Below are 12,671 nucleotides of genomic sequence, written 5' to 3' on the forward strand. Positions count from 1 at the left end.
ACATCTGACTCCCTACTAAAAAATCTTGATGAGTTCTCTCTAGAGCACACTTTCAGAGAGAGAAATGTGATGGCTAGTTTCTTAGCTACAGTTGTTGAATATCTAGAGGAAGGGTGGTGGCTACATGCATAACATGGATATCGTGTTCAAATATTACGTGGTCAAAGTTCTGGGTTATAAATTTGACTACCATTATAAAGATAAGTCAAAATGCTCCCCCCTCGCCCTTGTCTTATGCCCTTACCAATCTTAAAGAAGCCCCATGGTGTGTCATTGACAAGAACAAAATAATGAATGCTTCCAACAACCTCACAGATAATGTTGATAACATTATTGTAGAAAACCAACTTAGCGAGAACAACAAAAATGAAACACTTTCAACAACCTCATGAATATATTTTCACATATTAAATATCTCATGATGATTAATTAACTAATAATTGGGGAAGCCCAATAAATCTAAATGATATGATTTATTTTTACAAAATTTAAATATAAAATAATGAACAATATGATTTAGTGTCTTGTTTTAATTTTGTTCTATGATTAGTTGATAGTCTTTTTGTTGATTTATTTTGCTGATTTGAATTTATTACTTGTGATTTCTCCTTAAACTGTTATATGACTTAACATTTTTTTTTTTGAATTTTAACCCTTTCCAAACTAAAGTTAATCAAAACTTAAATTTAATTATATTATATTTCAAATACTAAATATCTTATTTATGATTAATACACTTGACCAAGTTATATAAAACTCACAAGACTTCAAATGAAAACTCAAGCTTGCCTAGACTACCCACATGTTAGATGAGTATCTTCAATAACAAGAACAAGTTCTATTCGTAGTTTTATTTGTTTCTTGGCAATCTAGTAATCATGACTGAGTTTAACCATCACATTATTTTGAGTCAAATGATAAATAGAATCCTACCTAACAATTGAACTTTATAAGACTTTATAAGCAATTCAATAGCACTTCAATCATCTACATGACTGCTTCAACTATTCGTCTTCCATTACCATACCCATTTGAATTTGCCCGGTCCAACCTTTTTTCTAACACACAATACTCCCTTCCAACCAATCAATACGAACAGTTCCTGGCTGAAATCTCTTAGAATATACTCATCATTACTACGTCTATCCTCATAGTTTTGAACTTTGCATGAAGTTCAGGCCAAATTCGTCAATTTCAACACCTACGTAGGACCTTTTATAACCAGATTTTCTAATCTCAGAACCAACATTTCTTGAAGCATCGCTCAACAACCTCGCTACAAGAGCCATTCAAGGAGCTCTATCCAGATATCAGTCATCCATTGAGAACGTTACTTCAGATTCGAAGTCTACAACCATCCAGCTAGTATAGCTTCCATTTTAAAAAATCTAATTTTAAAGATATATATTATTAAATAATTTAAACATTGGCTCACCATTAAAATATGGGAGGATTAGGTTGTAACTTGGCTACTTTAAGGTCTTCCTATATCCTTTTGACATTCTTAAAGAACTACAAAGTATGCTTGGTAGTTTCACTTTCATATTTGTAGAGGGAGGTTGGAGGAAATTTGAAGCAAGATTCTAGGAATTTTAACATTATATAGTTTCTAAGCATTAAGTTGGGATTGAGTATTAGTCTTAGACTTCTATAAATAAAGGTTGAGTTTTATTCTTTCACACTAAATATGTTAATGAACTTGTTCTTTATATAAAAGCAATCAAAACAAGGGTGTGTGCACTATGCAACAGTGATGAAACTACTAGCGAAAAATCAACAAAAAATTAGCAGATAACCAAACAGACCCTTTAACGAATTACATAAAAACATAAGTAAAATAAAGATACTAGAATTCATACTCTTAAAACTAGAAAAGTATAACAAATTAACAAAAGACATGTTAATAAGTTTGTTTATAATAGTGTGGTGCAAAAAATATTTCTGTAAATAATTTTGAGGAGGTAGAATCAAATATTTCAAGCTTGTGAAAAATGGTAGTCTATAAGAAAATATGTATAGTAAGACAAAGATTAGGCAACTTAAACATCACACATTAAGGTTTAATTTCTATACTAAAAGTGTTAAATAGTCAAAGTTGACTCTCTTTTTCTAAGCTTAATATTTTGCTTAGCGTGTGATATTTAAGGGTTGCCTACAAAAATATCAAGTATCAAAGAAAGTGTACTAAATTTTACAATTTTGCAATAGCAAGGTGATGAACATTATTGACATTGCTTAGTCTTGTTTGAGATGATTCCAAGCTTTTCATTACAATTGAGGTAGTCCTTAGAGCTCTTGTACACATGCATATCCTTCTTGAAAATATGTTTTCCTTGAAACATTCTATTGTGTCAATTTTTTCCCATCAAATAGAATAGATTTAGAAAGATTTAGAAAGTTAACCCATGATTAAGTGATTGGTGGCAAAAATTTAGATATTAGAAAATAATTTGTTGATCTTTCCATGTTCTATTAAAATAGATTACTAAATTATTTTCTTAAATGACAATAATTTAATAAAGTTTCTCCAACTCACATTATTTTAAGAGCACCCCTTTAAAATTGTAGATACAATATTGACTAATTTTTTTTAATTTGAAAATTTGAAAATTAATTATTATCATTGATTTAATTAGTTCTAACTACGAGCATTACTTACAAATTCCTATATAAAAACTTCTAAAATATATGCCTAAAACATATTTAAAAGAATTTAAATCTTAATTTATTTTCAACTAAGAAATCCATGTTCAATCCATCAAAGTTACAACCCTTTCACATCGATCCAATACTCTTGATACTTTACATTTTGCACCAATCCTACAATTAAATCAGCCCTTTGCTTAAAAAATAACAATGCAATGCATCTAGCTCCTGCCTATGGTAGTTTAGTAAATTTGATTTGTGTTGCTAATAATAGTTTTGAGTTTTGTTGAGTTTAATCAAAAGATGTAATATTCATGTAAAGTCTTATTTAATAATTAAAATAAATGTTATAGATTTTGTTATAGTAGGTACCAAATATTGAGGATAGATTTATTTTATGAATATGCTAGATAAATAATTTCTTTTGATTATTTAAAAATCAACATAAATTAAAACTACATACTTAAAAAAAGGTTAAACATTTGAAGAAAAGTCTATAATTACAATTTTATTTTAAAAATTTATAGTTCCAAAAAGTAATTGAATAATAAACTATTCTGATTGGACAGACATATGAAAAAGTTGCACTCCCTGTATGTGTCAATACATATATTGTGTTGAATTATTTTTCATGCAATAAATATGCAAACTTTATAGCTCAAAAAATATGTGAATAATAAATTGATCTAACTAGACAAACAAATTAAAAAATTGAAGTGCATTGAATGCTATGCAAGAACTAATAACAATATCCCCTTAGACTATATGACTCCTTGTTTTAATAAATGTCAACACCTTGTTAGACTAGGTCACTCAAGTATCCATTGCATCTCACTCCATTAAATGAAATATCAAGGACTAACATTATCATAATCACATCATTATTAGTTGAATTTGCTTCTCGTTTACTTACGGCATCATAGAATACTTGAATTGATCAAACAAAGACTCGCCTTCAATAAAGGAAAGTCTCAAGAAATAACTCAAGACTCTTTTAACTACGCCCACTTGACTTTTGAAATCAGAGCCAACCAATCATGGCCTTGTCTTTCCAAATAATACCAGAAGTTTCCTTATTTGAGAGTATTACATAGACATATATGTGATTACATATAGGAAACCCTAAAGTCAAAAGCGTGTATAAAATATTCACGCAAAACGAGAACACGTCAATGCAACTACATAAAAATAAATATTCACATAATAATCTCTGACAAAAGGCTAAACTTTGCAGTTCATAGAATTAAAATCTCTGTCAGACCTGAAGCCCATAATAGAACTGAATCCCTATTTTAAATTGGTTTTTCGACTTCTCTCTCACGGTATGATTCCATCAAGAAAAATAAATCTAAACCTACTTTTCAAAGTAAGATAGAAAAATGGTACCCTGCAATAAATAAAAATAAATCTTACTTTGTGGGAAAGTTACGTGCAAGGAGCGATGCAGATAATAGTAAATAGCATTGACGAAGACTGCGTCTTACTTTCCCAGCTGGAGAGTTTATTTAATGGAGGTCAACGGTTTTACACGTTTGTTGGGCTTCGTAAATTGAAAATTGTTTAGCAATAGTTTTAGAATTTGAAGAGATAACGGAGCATCCGGCGATGGTCATGTTCAAAAAGGATGTCAGGCGTTGAATTTATATGCAAGATGCTTTTCACTCTCTTGTTTCATTCATAGTTTCTTTGTTTGTTTGTTATATATGATTTGAGGGGCATTTGCAATTTGTATTTGTGATTGAAGTGAGTCACGAGGGTGGGCAAATGAAAAGGCCTCTTGTAATGGATTCCGTGATTGATGATAATGATGATGCTGATCATCCTCATCAAATGGGTATTAATAATTTCAGAAAGATGAGGATCTTGGAAAGTAGTCGGCCAATGGAGATAATGGAAGAGGACGATTTTGATGGAGGGGATTCAATGGTTATGAGGAATTTGGTGGATGATTTGGAGCAGGTTGAAAGGAATGTTGGAGAAGATGAGGAGAGAAAGGCTATGGAGGATTATGATTGTCAGAAGTTCCCTGTTTCTTTCACTGATTGTGAGATTACAGAACAATCCAAGGTATGTAACTTCTCCTCACTTTGATTTGGTTTGAATCAAGAAGTGATATGATTCTTTTGAAGTATTGGGTAGTGTTGTTAATCAGCATAGACAATGGATTCATCTTATTGTTTCATTATTATGTGCATTTGAAAGAATTGATCTTGTGATTTAATCGTTATTTTGGGGTAGAAATAGTGATGTTGATTTAGAAGTTCACTATCATTTTAAAGGTTTGATGCAATGAAAAACTTATAGATAGTATCAACTTGAGTTCAAATCTATATTTAGTATTGGGTGTGCTTATATTGTATTGTCAACTAATAATATAGGTATTGAATTTATTTGATTGTTGGTATAATTGTCATTAGGAATTGATCTTGTTGATTCTCCATTATTTTAGGTATAGGTGGAAATTTTGTTTTGGAAATTCACTAAAAGTTTTTGGTGTAGTTTCAAGTCTATTTATAATATCAGAGATTCAATCTAAGATCAATTTGCTCGGACTACTAGGTATACTTAAAAAATTACTTATGGCTTAACTTGCCGAATTAAGCACTAGTCTGAATATTAATGAGGATGCTGATTTCGAAGTTCACTAATACCTGTAAACTTTGGTGTACCAGCGAATCTATACCACTAATATTTAATTTGTTATTTGAATTTTAGATGTCCCAAATAACAAAATGTGTGTTTATGTGTATTTAAAACAAACAATTAGACTCTTCTTATCTGATGGATGTTATCACAGTCTTATAAATCTATTGTCCTCGAACAAATTCCATAATTTAATTAACACTCTTTCTCTTTGAATTTGGTACGATTAAAGAATTGTCTCTGAAGATTAGTTTTACCACTGAAAAATCCTTGTATCTTTAATCTTCTCTCATTAACACACAACCCATTAAAAGTAATCAACTTTAATTGATGTTATGATGCTAAAGTAATAGAATACGTTATTTTTGTTATTCTTTTAACTCTCATTGAATACTCTCAAGATTCATCTTGGTTGAGAGTTCTATGTTCAGTTAAATTATTCAATAATAATAGCATTCAGCACTAACTGGTTACGGCCAGCTAAGACATTGAAACAAAAATTGATGTGGGTTTGCAGATCCAAAAGGAAATGAATACGAACTATCGATCAGATTGTAGCTCACCACAAGAGTCTATTTCTGGAAGTGAGGTAATGATCGATTCTTTATCTCTCTTTCAATCTCTTGCTCACTTTGGCCAGAATAATTTTGTTAACTGCATGTAGTCTTATTGGTTTTGGTTGTGCGTGAATAGCTCGAGTCTCTGCAAGTAGTAATAGGCCGGATGAAAGAGGAAAACAAGAAGTTGAAATTGGCTTTATCTGAGATGATGAACAATTATCAAAACCTTCAGTTGCACCTACTGAGTGTTACACAGCAAAATAAGCAACAAGAAAACAGTCCACAGCCAGAAGAAATTCCAAAGGTGAGCATTGATAGAATAAAAAAATGACCATTAATGTTCATATCAGTCATTACAAACAGATAACTCAAAGCTTTTGATGGATATTATTTCAGGAATCAAAAAAGTGGGAGGAGGAGTCAGATATGGTGGCTTTGTCTCTTGGGACAAAATTCTCTTCGACTAAAGCTGCCAAGGAAGAAACCTTTGGCGGGGAATGTGGGAAAGATGTTGTACACACTACAAAAGGGCAACAGGAGGACCTCAAAGGGTTCAATCTAAGCTTAGCTTTCAAGGATGAAGATGAAACATGGAAAGAAAATAAAGAAAGGAGCGTCTCTCCAACAATCAGCCAGGCTAAATCGGATGAAGAATTGATGAATTCATATAAAGAAGTTAAGACTTTTGGCGAAAATTCAGAAGTTGCACCCACCATTAGAAAAGCCAGAGTGTCTGTCCGTGTTAGATGCCAAGCCCCAGTGGTAAGTACACTTTTTCTTCATAGTCATGAACATTCATCATGAAATCAGTTAGGATAACAGTTTTTTTTCATACTTGTGGAGTTTTCACGAATCAGCTAAGGCAACAATTTTCTTGATATCTGTTGACCTTTCATGGATCAGGTAAGACAATATTTTTTCTTTGTAATTGTAAAGTTTTGATAGATAAACTAGGACACTTCATAGATTAGCTAAAATTCAAACCTAGGACCGCTTCTATCAAGTATACTACTGACCCTTATAAAATCAACCCACCTTTAATGCAAAGGTAACTTTTACCAAACATATTTTTTTCATCTCATGGAAATCTACCAATCACATTCACATTGAATGATTTTTTTGTTTTTTTAACATATAATACTCTATTTTTTGGTTTAAACTCTCATTTATCTTTCAGATGCAAGATGGGTGTCAATGGAGGAAGTATGGGCAAAAGTTAGCCAAGGGCAATCCCTGTCCCAGAGCTTACTATCGTTGTAGTGTGGCCCCTGGATGCCCAGTGAGAAAGCAGGTATCCATACATTTCAATTAAACTATCATCTAAATATTGCTAAAAAATTGTTTTCAATCATGTAAGTTAATGGGTTTTGCCTCAATGTGGTGCAGGTACAAAGATGTCCAGATGACATGGCTATACTTATAACAACATATGAGGGAAGTCACAACCATCCACTTCCAATGGCTGCCACTGCCATGGCATCCACCACAGCATCAGCAGCCACCATGCTCCTCTCTGGTTCAACCTCAACAAGCATGGAAGCCATGAATGCCAACAATTCATACAGCTCTAGATTAGACCAATTCATAGCCTCCAATCCCACCATTACCACCTCAACTTCCTTCCCCACAATTACACTAGATCTTGCCAATAAGTCCACCTCACAAATAAACCTACAAGCATTCTCCACATCACTGCCTCCAACTTTCTCTCTTCCATATCAATACCCATCTGCAGGATCCAACTTTCATTCTACCCTTCATCATCCTAAGCAAATACATCATACCAACCAATCATTACCAGTGATTCCAAGTTCGAATCCCTTGACCAATACTCATCTCTACTACACCCAACCACATAATCATGCATACCACAGGCCCAATTCATCCAATTCATCAATTTCAACAACAAACTATGACCTTGTTAGCCAGATTTTGCATTTGCAGCACCAAAATGCTCACAACTCATTACCCAACAATCCCTCCGCAAGAGCCATCCAAGGAGCTCTCTCAAAATACTCTTCTCAGTCACCGATTGAGAACATTACTCAAACTACTGCTTCCATTACTTCAGATCCTAAGTTCAAAACTGCCCTTGTAAACGCCATAGCCTCCATTATCAGTAGCAGAGGGATCCAATCCAAGGGGGGAGCAAGCAATGGAGTAAGTAATATAATACCCAATGCAGATCAGACCAAGTGGGGAGAAGGCATGAGAGATCCAACTGCTTTGAGGTCTAGCCCCCATTCTTCAGAATCTCATGTACTATCTTCATCTGCTTCTTAAGTGTATTTATAGTCCTTCGCGGCTTGCTTGTATATCCAGTATTGAGTTGCAAGATTTGTGTTTTGGAGAGACTTGTAGTCCTTCACGACTTAAATGAAGCAGCCTAGATGCATTTTATTATGTTCAAGGTATTGAAAGCCTCAAGACTCTTCCATGCCGGCCCAAAAAGTTTAAAACTATTGTTAGTTAGTAATATCAAATGAAGGTTTTATTAACTGGTTCGAAGACATAAAGATTTATAATTTTGTTGGTTAAATACTGTATATTTATATTATTTTTGGTAAAGTGATATACACTATTTCACCAACATAGTTAGAAATATTTATGTTTCGTATCATTTAATAACATTTCTATATATTCTTCATCTTTAAGAACTTTGTGAGTGTGATAGTATAAGATATTTTAAATGATTTTATTGAATAAAGAAGTATTTTTTAAAAATAATTTTTTAGTATTGACGATTTTTAAGACATATTTAGGAGTAATATAATAATTAATAATTATAGAAAAACTAGGCAAGAGCCTATGGCACAATTGTAATTTGTGAGCTTCTCATGTGGAAGGTCTTGAGTTCGAGTCTACTCTACCTTAACACACTAATAAGTCATTCCAACAAATAATAAAAACAATTAACCTAGATCTCCTAATAGGTGACTCAAGAGCTTAAAGTTAAGGTTTCAGCATACCCATTAGTCCAATCAACAACCAAGAAAGCTAAAACAAGAACAACTATTAGTGCATGTGTGATCATCTATTAGTACATGTGTTACCATTTTTGGAGGCTAATTAAAAAGTTTAATTGGGGGTATCAATCATGAAACCCTCATGATCACTGGAACCTCTAGCGGCTATTGGTAAATCTTTTTTTCACAAATTATTACAATTTTAGAAATTAAAAGAAGTCATAAGCTTTTCTACATTTTTATGTGATATGCATACTTTTCCACTTCTTAAATGTATTTGAATACTCAATAATTCTCATTTATTATCCCAACCTTTTTACATGAAACAAATCAAGAAAAAATATTTTGTATACAATAATAACTCAATATGTGTATATGTCATTTCGATGATTATATACATAAATCATATCAATACAATTTATAATATTTAACATATGGAAAAAGACAATAGGATTAGAAAACAAATGATATTAGTGTACAACTTGAATGCTACATTGCATGCATATCTTTTGGTAAAAACACTCAAGATAATTCATTAATAATCAGAGTGTCATTTGTAAGATTTACTCAAATAAAATGAAAGGGAACCTTTTACACATTCGAAAAAGATAATAGATTTCAAGATTATGAATCGAATGCTCATAAAATAATCAAATGGATAATAAGAGGTTTTCCTTATACAAAAAAAGTAAAAGGATAAGGGAACATAAAAATAATACATGCATCACAATCATATGACATGAGACACAAAGAGATGATGATTCTAAGTTAAACATAAGTAAGCTTTACAACCAAGTGTAAACATGATATAGAATGTGAATCTGAAAGATAATAATAGATGTTCAAATCCACACCTTAAATGCAACTTAGGGAGGAGAAACATATTGTAACGCTGCACAAATATATGGATGATGAGCCTTTTCTCATACATACCATTTTTTAAAAAATCATATGAAGTAGATGAGACACATCTATAAAATAACCATTTTGAAGCACAAGAATGTAAGAAAATAAACATGAAGAAGCATTCAACATGATCACAAAGGATTAGATCCGTTAAAAATATACAATTTACTTCTTCCCATGAGAGAAGAAGACTAAGACTATAGATCAAAGCCTAAGACTATAGATCAATCTGTATGAAAGTAACTCCTATGGAAATGGTCAATGAATAAACATAAATGTAAAGAATATCTAGAACATCAATAAACAACACTCTTTCCCTTGGGAAGAAACAAATGAAAAGGTGTGTGTAGAAGAAAGTCTCATTCTAATAAAAAAAATGAGGGAGAAATATCATGATGTTATCTCTTGATTTTGAGCTTTTAAATTTTAAAATGCATATATGTTTTTTCCCTTCTATCTACATTTCAACTCATATTCTATAATTCATCATTTAAAAAGTGAATTAGATAAAACAAAATAATTGAATTTACAAACTAAAAAATTACATTAAATATTGTTAATATTGGTTGAGGGAAGATGCATGAATACAGAGAAAAAATAAATAAAATAGTAAACATGAAAAAAAAATAAAAATACCAACTATCTAAGTAATGAAGAGATACAAAATTAAAAAAATGAAGTTAAAGAAAGAAGGATAATAATTAAAATATAAATGACACTTCAATAAATAAAATATATATAAGAGAAAGATACTTGTTGAAAAAAATGTATACACAAGATTAAAAAAGTTAGATGAGCATATCTAAAATTGAAAAGGATAGATTAGAAGTAGGATTAAAGAAAATTAAAATAGAAATGAGGTGATTATGATATTTGAAAATGGAAAAAAGATGATAAATTTAAAGATATAGATAAAAGTTCATAAAATAAAAAAAGAAGAATAATAAAAAATATAAATCAAATTAAAAATATATAAAAAAATAATAATAATTAAATTCACAAAGGCAAAGGTAACGTTGGGGTGTAGAGAGTTTAAAATTGACTTCTACATAGTTAACTTAGGTGTCTAAACTTATTTTAATATCTTAATTTATTTTTCTCAATGTATTATAATTATCTCCATTCATTCATAGATAGTTTTATCAGAAGTCTTTTTGGTAAATGCAATCTATCCAAATGCATTATCAATTGAACATTATTGGTTTGTTACTAAGTTGCATCCACATTTCTAATAAATGAATGGAAAAATACTTTGTGTTTTAAAATAATTTTAAAGATGAGTTTGAGTTGCTAATGATGGTATATTTTTGTGTTTAAATTATTATTTTATTACTATTTTTTTCTTACAAAATTTTTCACACTACTTTCTAAAATTAGGTTAACACTCATTCAAACTCTACCACAAGCACTTGCAAAAGTATATTCATTGTATTATCTTTCATGTATGATAATTTTGAGGAGTCGTTAGCTCAAATTCTTTATTACTTTAGAAATCATGTTTAGTGTTCTCTAATTATTTTCCTTATCCCTCCTGAAATTAAACAATACGAATTCCTTTAAATTCAATGGCATACTAATATATTGCAAAATTGTGTGTTAATTAAAATATGATAATGAACAATATGAAGTGGTAGAGAAGTTACGCTCTTTATTTGAATAATAATTTTGAAGGTCATTCCCACACACTTCAAGATTGGACTATGTCAATCCTAGATCATTCATAATTGGAACTTAGACAAAATCTTAATTTTAAAGAAATTCCATTGTGAAATATATAATGAATGAGACTAAAATAAAGATAAATAAATGACATCGTTAGAAGAATTTGTGTAGACTGAGTAAATAAAGATGGATATAGATCATACATAAGCCTAACCTAGGATAAGAATGACTACTTGTCCATCTATTATTCATTAAGACATTTTAGCAAAGAAGACAAGACATTAAATAAAAAACACCTTAGACCATAATGAAAACTCACTATTGACATGGTAGTATATGCTATGATGAAATCTTTTATATACAATAAATGTGATTTGCATATAGTAGAGTTATAATTCAATCATAAACAAGAAGACATCACAATTTACTAAAATAGCTTCCATGTTTCTTATATATAGATGGTACCATCTTGATATTTCCGCCTTTAAGTACAAGGTGAAAATGATTTCCATATTTAGTTGGGTGTTAGGTTTATGAATACATGAACAAGAAATTGACATAGATAGATTAAAAAATTACATAGCTAATTATAAAAGAATCATTATTTTAAAAAGTACTTCACATCTTTTTATCAAAGTCTAATACTAGATTATCACAAACAACATAATATCCAAAGGGGAGGAATCATGAGTAAGTTGGAGGAGATGAAATTGAAGAGGAAACACATAGAGGAAAGTTGTGGTAGGGGCAAGAGTTTCTAATCTGCAGGTAAATTTGATGTGGCTTCTGGGACATGGCTTTGTCTAGGTCCCTCAAGTAGGCCTCTTTCCTAGAGAAGCTCAAGGAATTGAGCAAGTAGTGGTCTTCGTTCAGCTTGTTCCTATTTGGGTTCTCTGTGTAGTTGGGTGGTTGCTAGTTTTTGTGTGGCTGGTGTTGGGTGTTTAGTTAGTTGTTGTGTCTCACTTCTTGTGAACTTCTTTTTGCTGTCGGCTGGACTTAATGTTTTTTTGTTGTTGCTAAGGGTTTGGCCCGCCCTCTTTCACTTTAAATGAAGTCTTTCAAAACACACTTATCAATCTTAGATTGCTGTTCTAGGTTCTTTGTATAACCCATTTGTTCTTCACATGTAACTTTCTGGTGAGATGGAGACCTAGTGTCTCACCTGTTCGTAAAAAACTTCTTCAATCTCACTTCTTGTGAATTCTTTTTCTTCTCTCATTTCAATTTGATGTTACTTTGCTGTTAGGTTCGACCCTTCTCTCACTTGATCTAATCAAAACATAATATC

General features: G+C 31.1%; 1 protein-coding gene across 1 annotated transcript; it reads left to right on the forward strand.

Moving 5' to 3' along the window:
• Nucleotides 1-4,217: 4,217 nt before the first annotated feature.
• Nucleotides 4,218-8,347, forward strand: LOC149569561 (WRKY transcription factor 72A-like). Its single transcript, XM_089817764.1, has 6 exons — nt 4,218-4,713; nt 5,807-5,878; nt 5,983-6,153; nt 6,246-6,611; nt 7,027-7,140; nt 7,236-8,347. The coding sequence occupies exons 1-6, from the start codon at nt 4,411-4,413 to the stop codon at nt 8,130-8,132; spliced, it is 1,923 nt and encodes a 640-aa protein (XP_089673890.1). The 5' UTR covers nt 4,218-4,410; the 3' UTR covers nt 8,133-8,347.
• The last annotated feature ends 4,324 nt before the right edge of the window (nt 8,348-12,671 follow it).

The sequence above is a fragment of the Cupressus sempervirens genome, chromosome 3 (genome assembly GCF_028749045.1).
Source record: "Cupressus sempervirens isolate cs-2001-9-10 chromosome 3, ASM2874904v1, whole genome shotgun sequence".
Classification (NCBI taxonomy): Eukaryota; Viridiplantae; Streptophyta; class Pinopsida; order Cupressales; family Cupressaceae; genus Cupressus; species Cupressus sempervirens.

Bases quoted from the DNA above. Each gene is read 5' to 3' on its own strand.
- LOC149569561 (XM_089817764.1), top strand. From the start codon at position 4,411: ATGAAAAGGCCTCTTGTAATGGATTCCGTGATTGATGATAATGATGAT. The intron at 4,714-5,806 runs GTATGTAACTTC...GTGGGTTTGCAG, and splicing joins AGATTACAGAACAATCCAAG to ATCCAAAAGGAAATGAATAC. The intron at 7,141-7,235 runs GTATCCATACAT...AATGTGGTGCAG, and splicing joins GATGCCCAGTGAGAAAGCAG to GTACAAAGATGTCCAGATGA.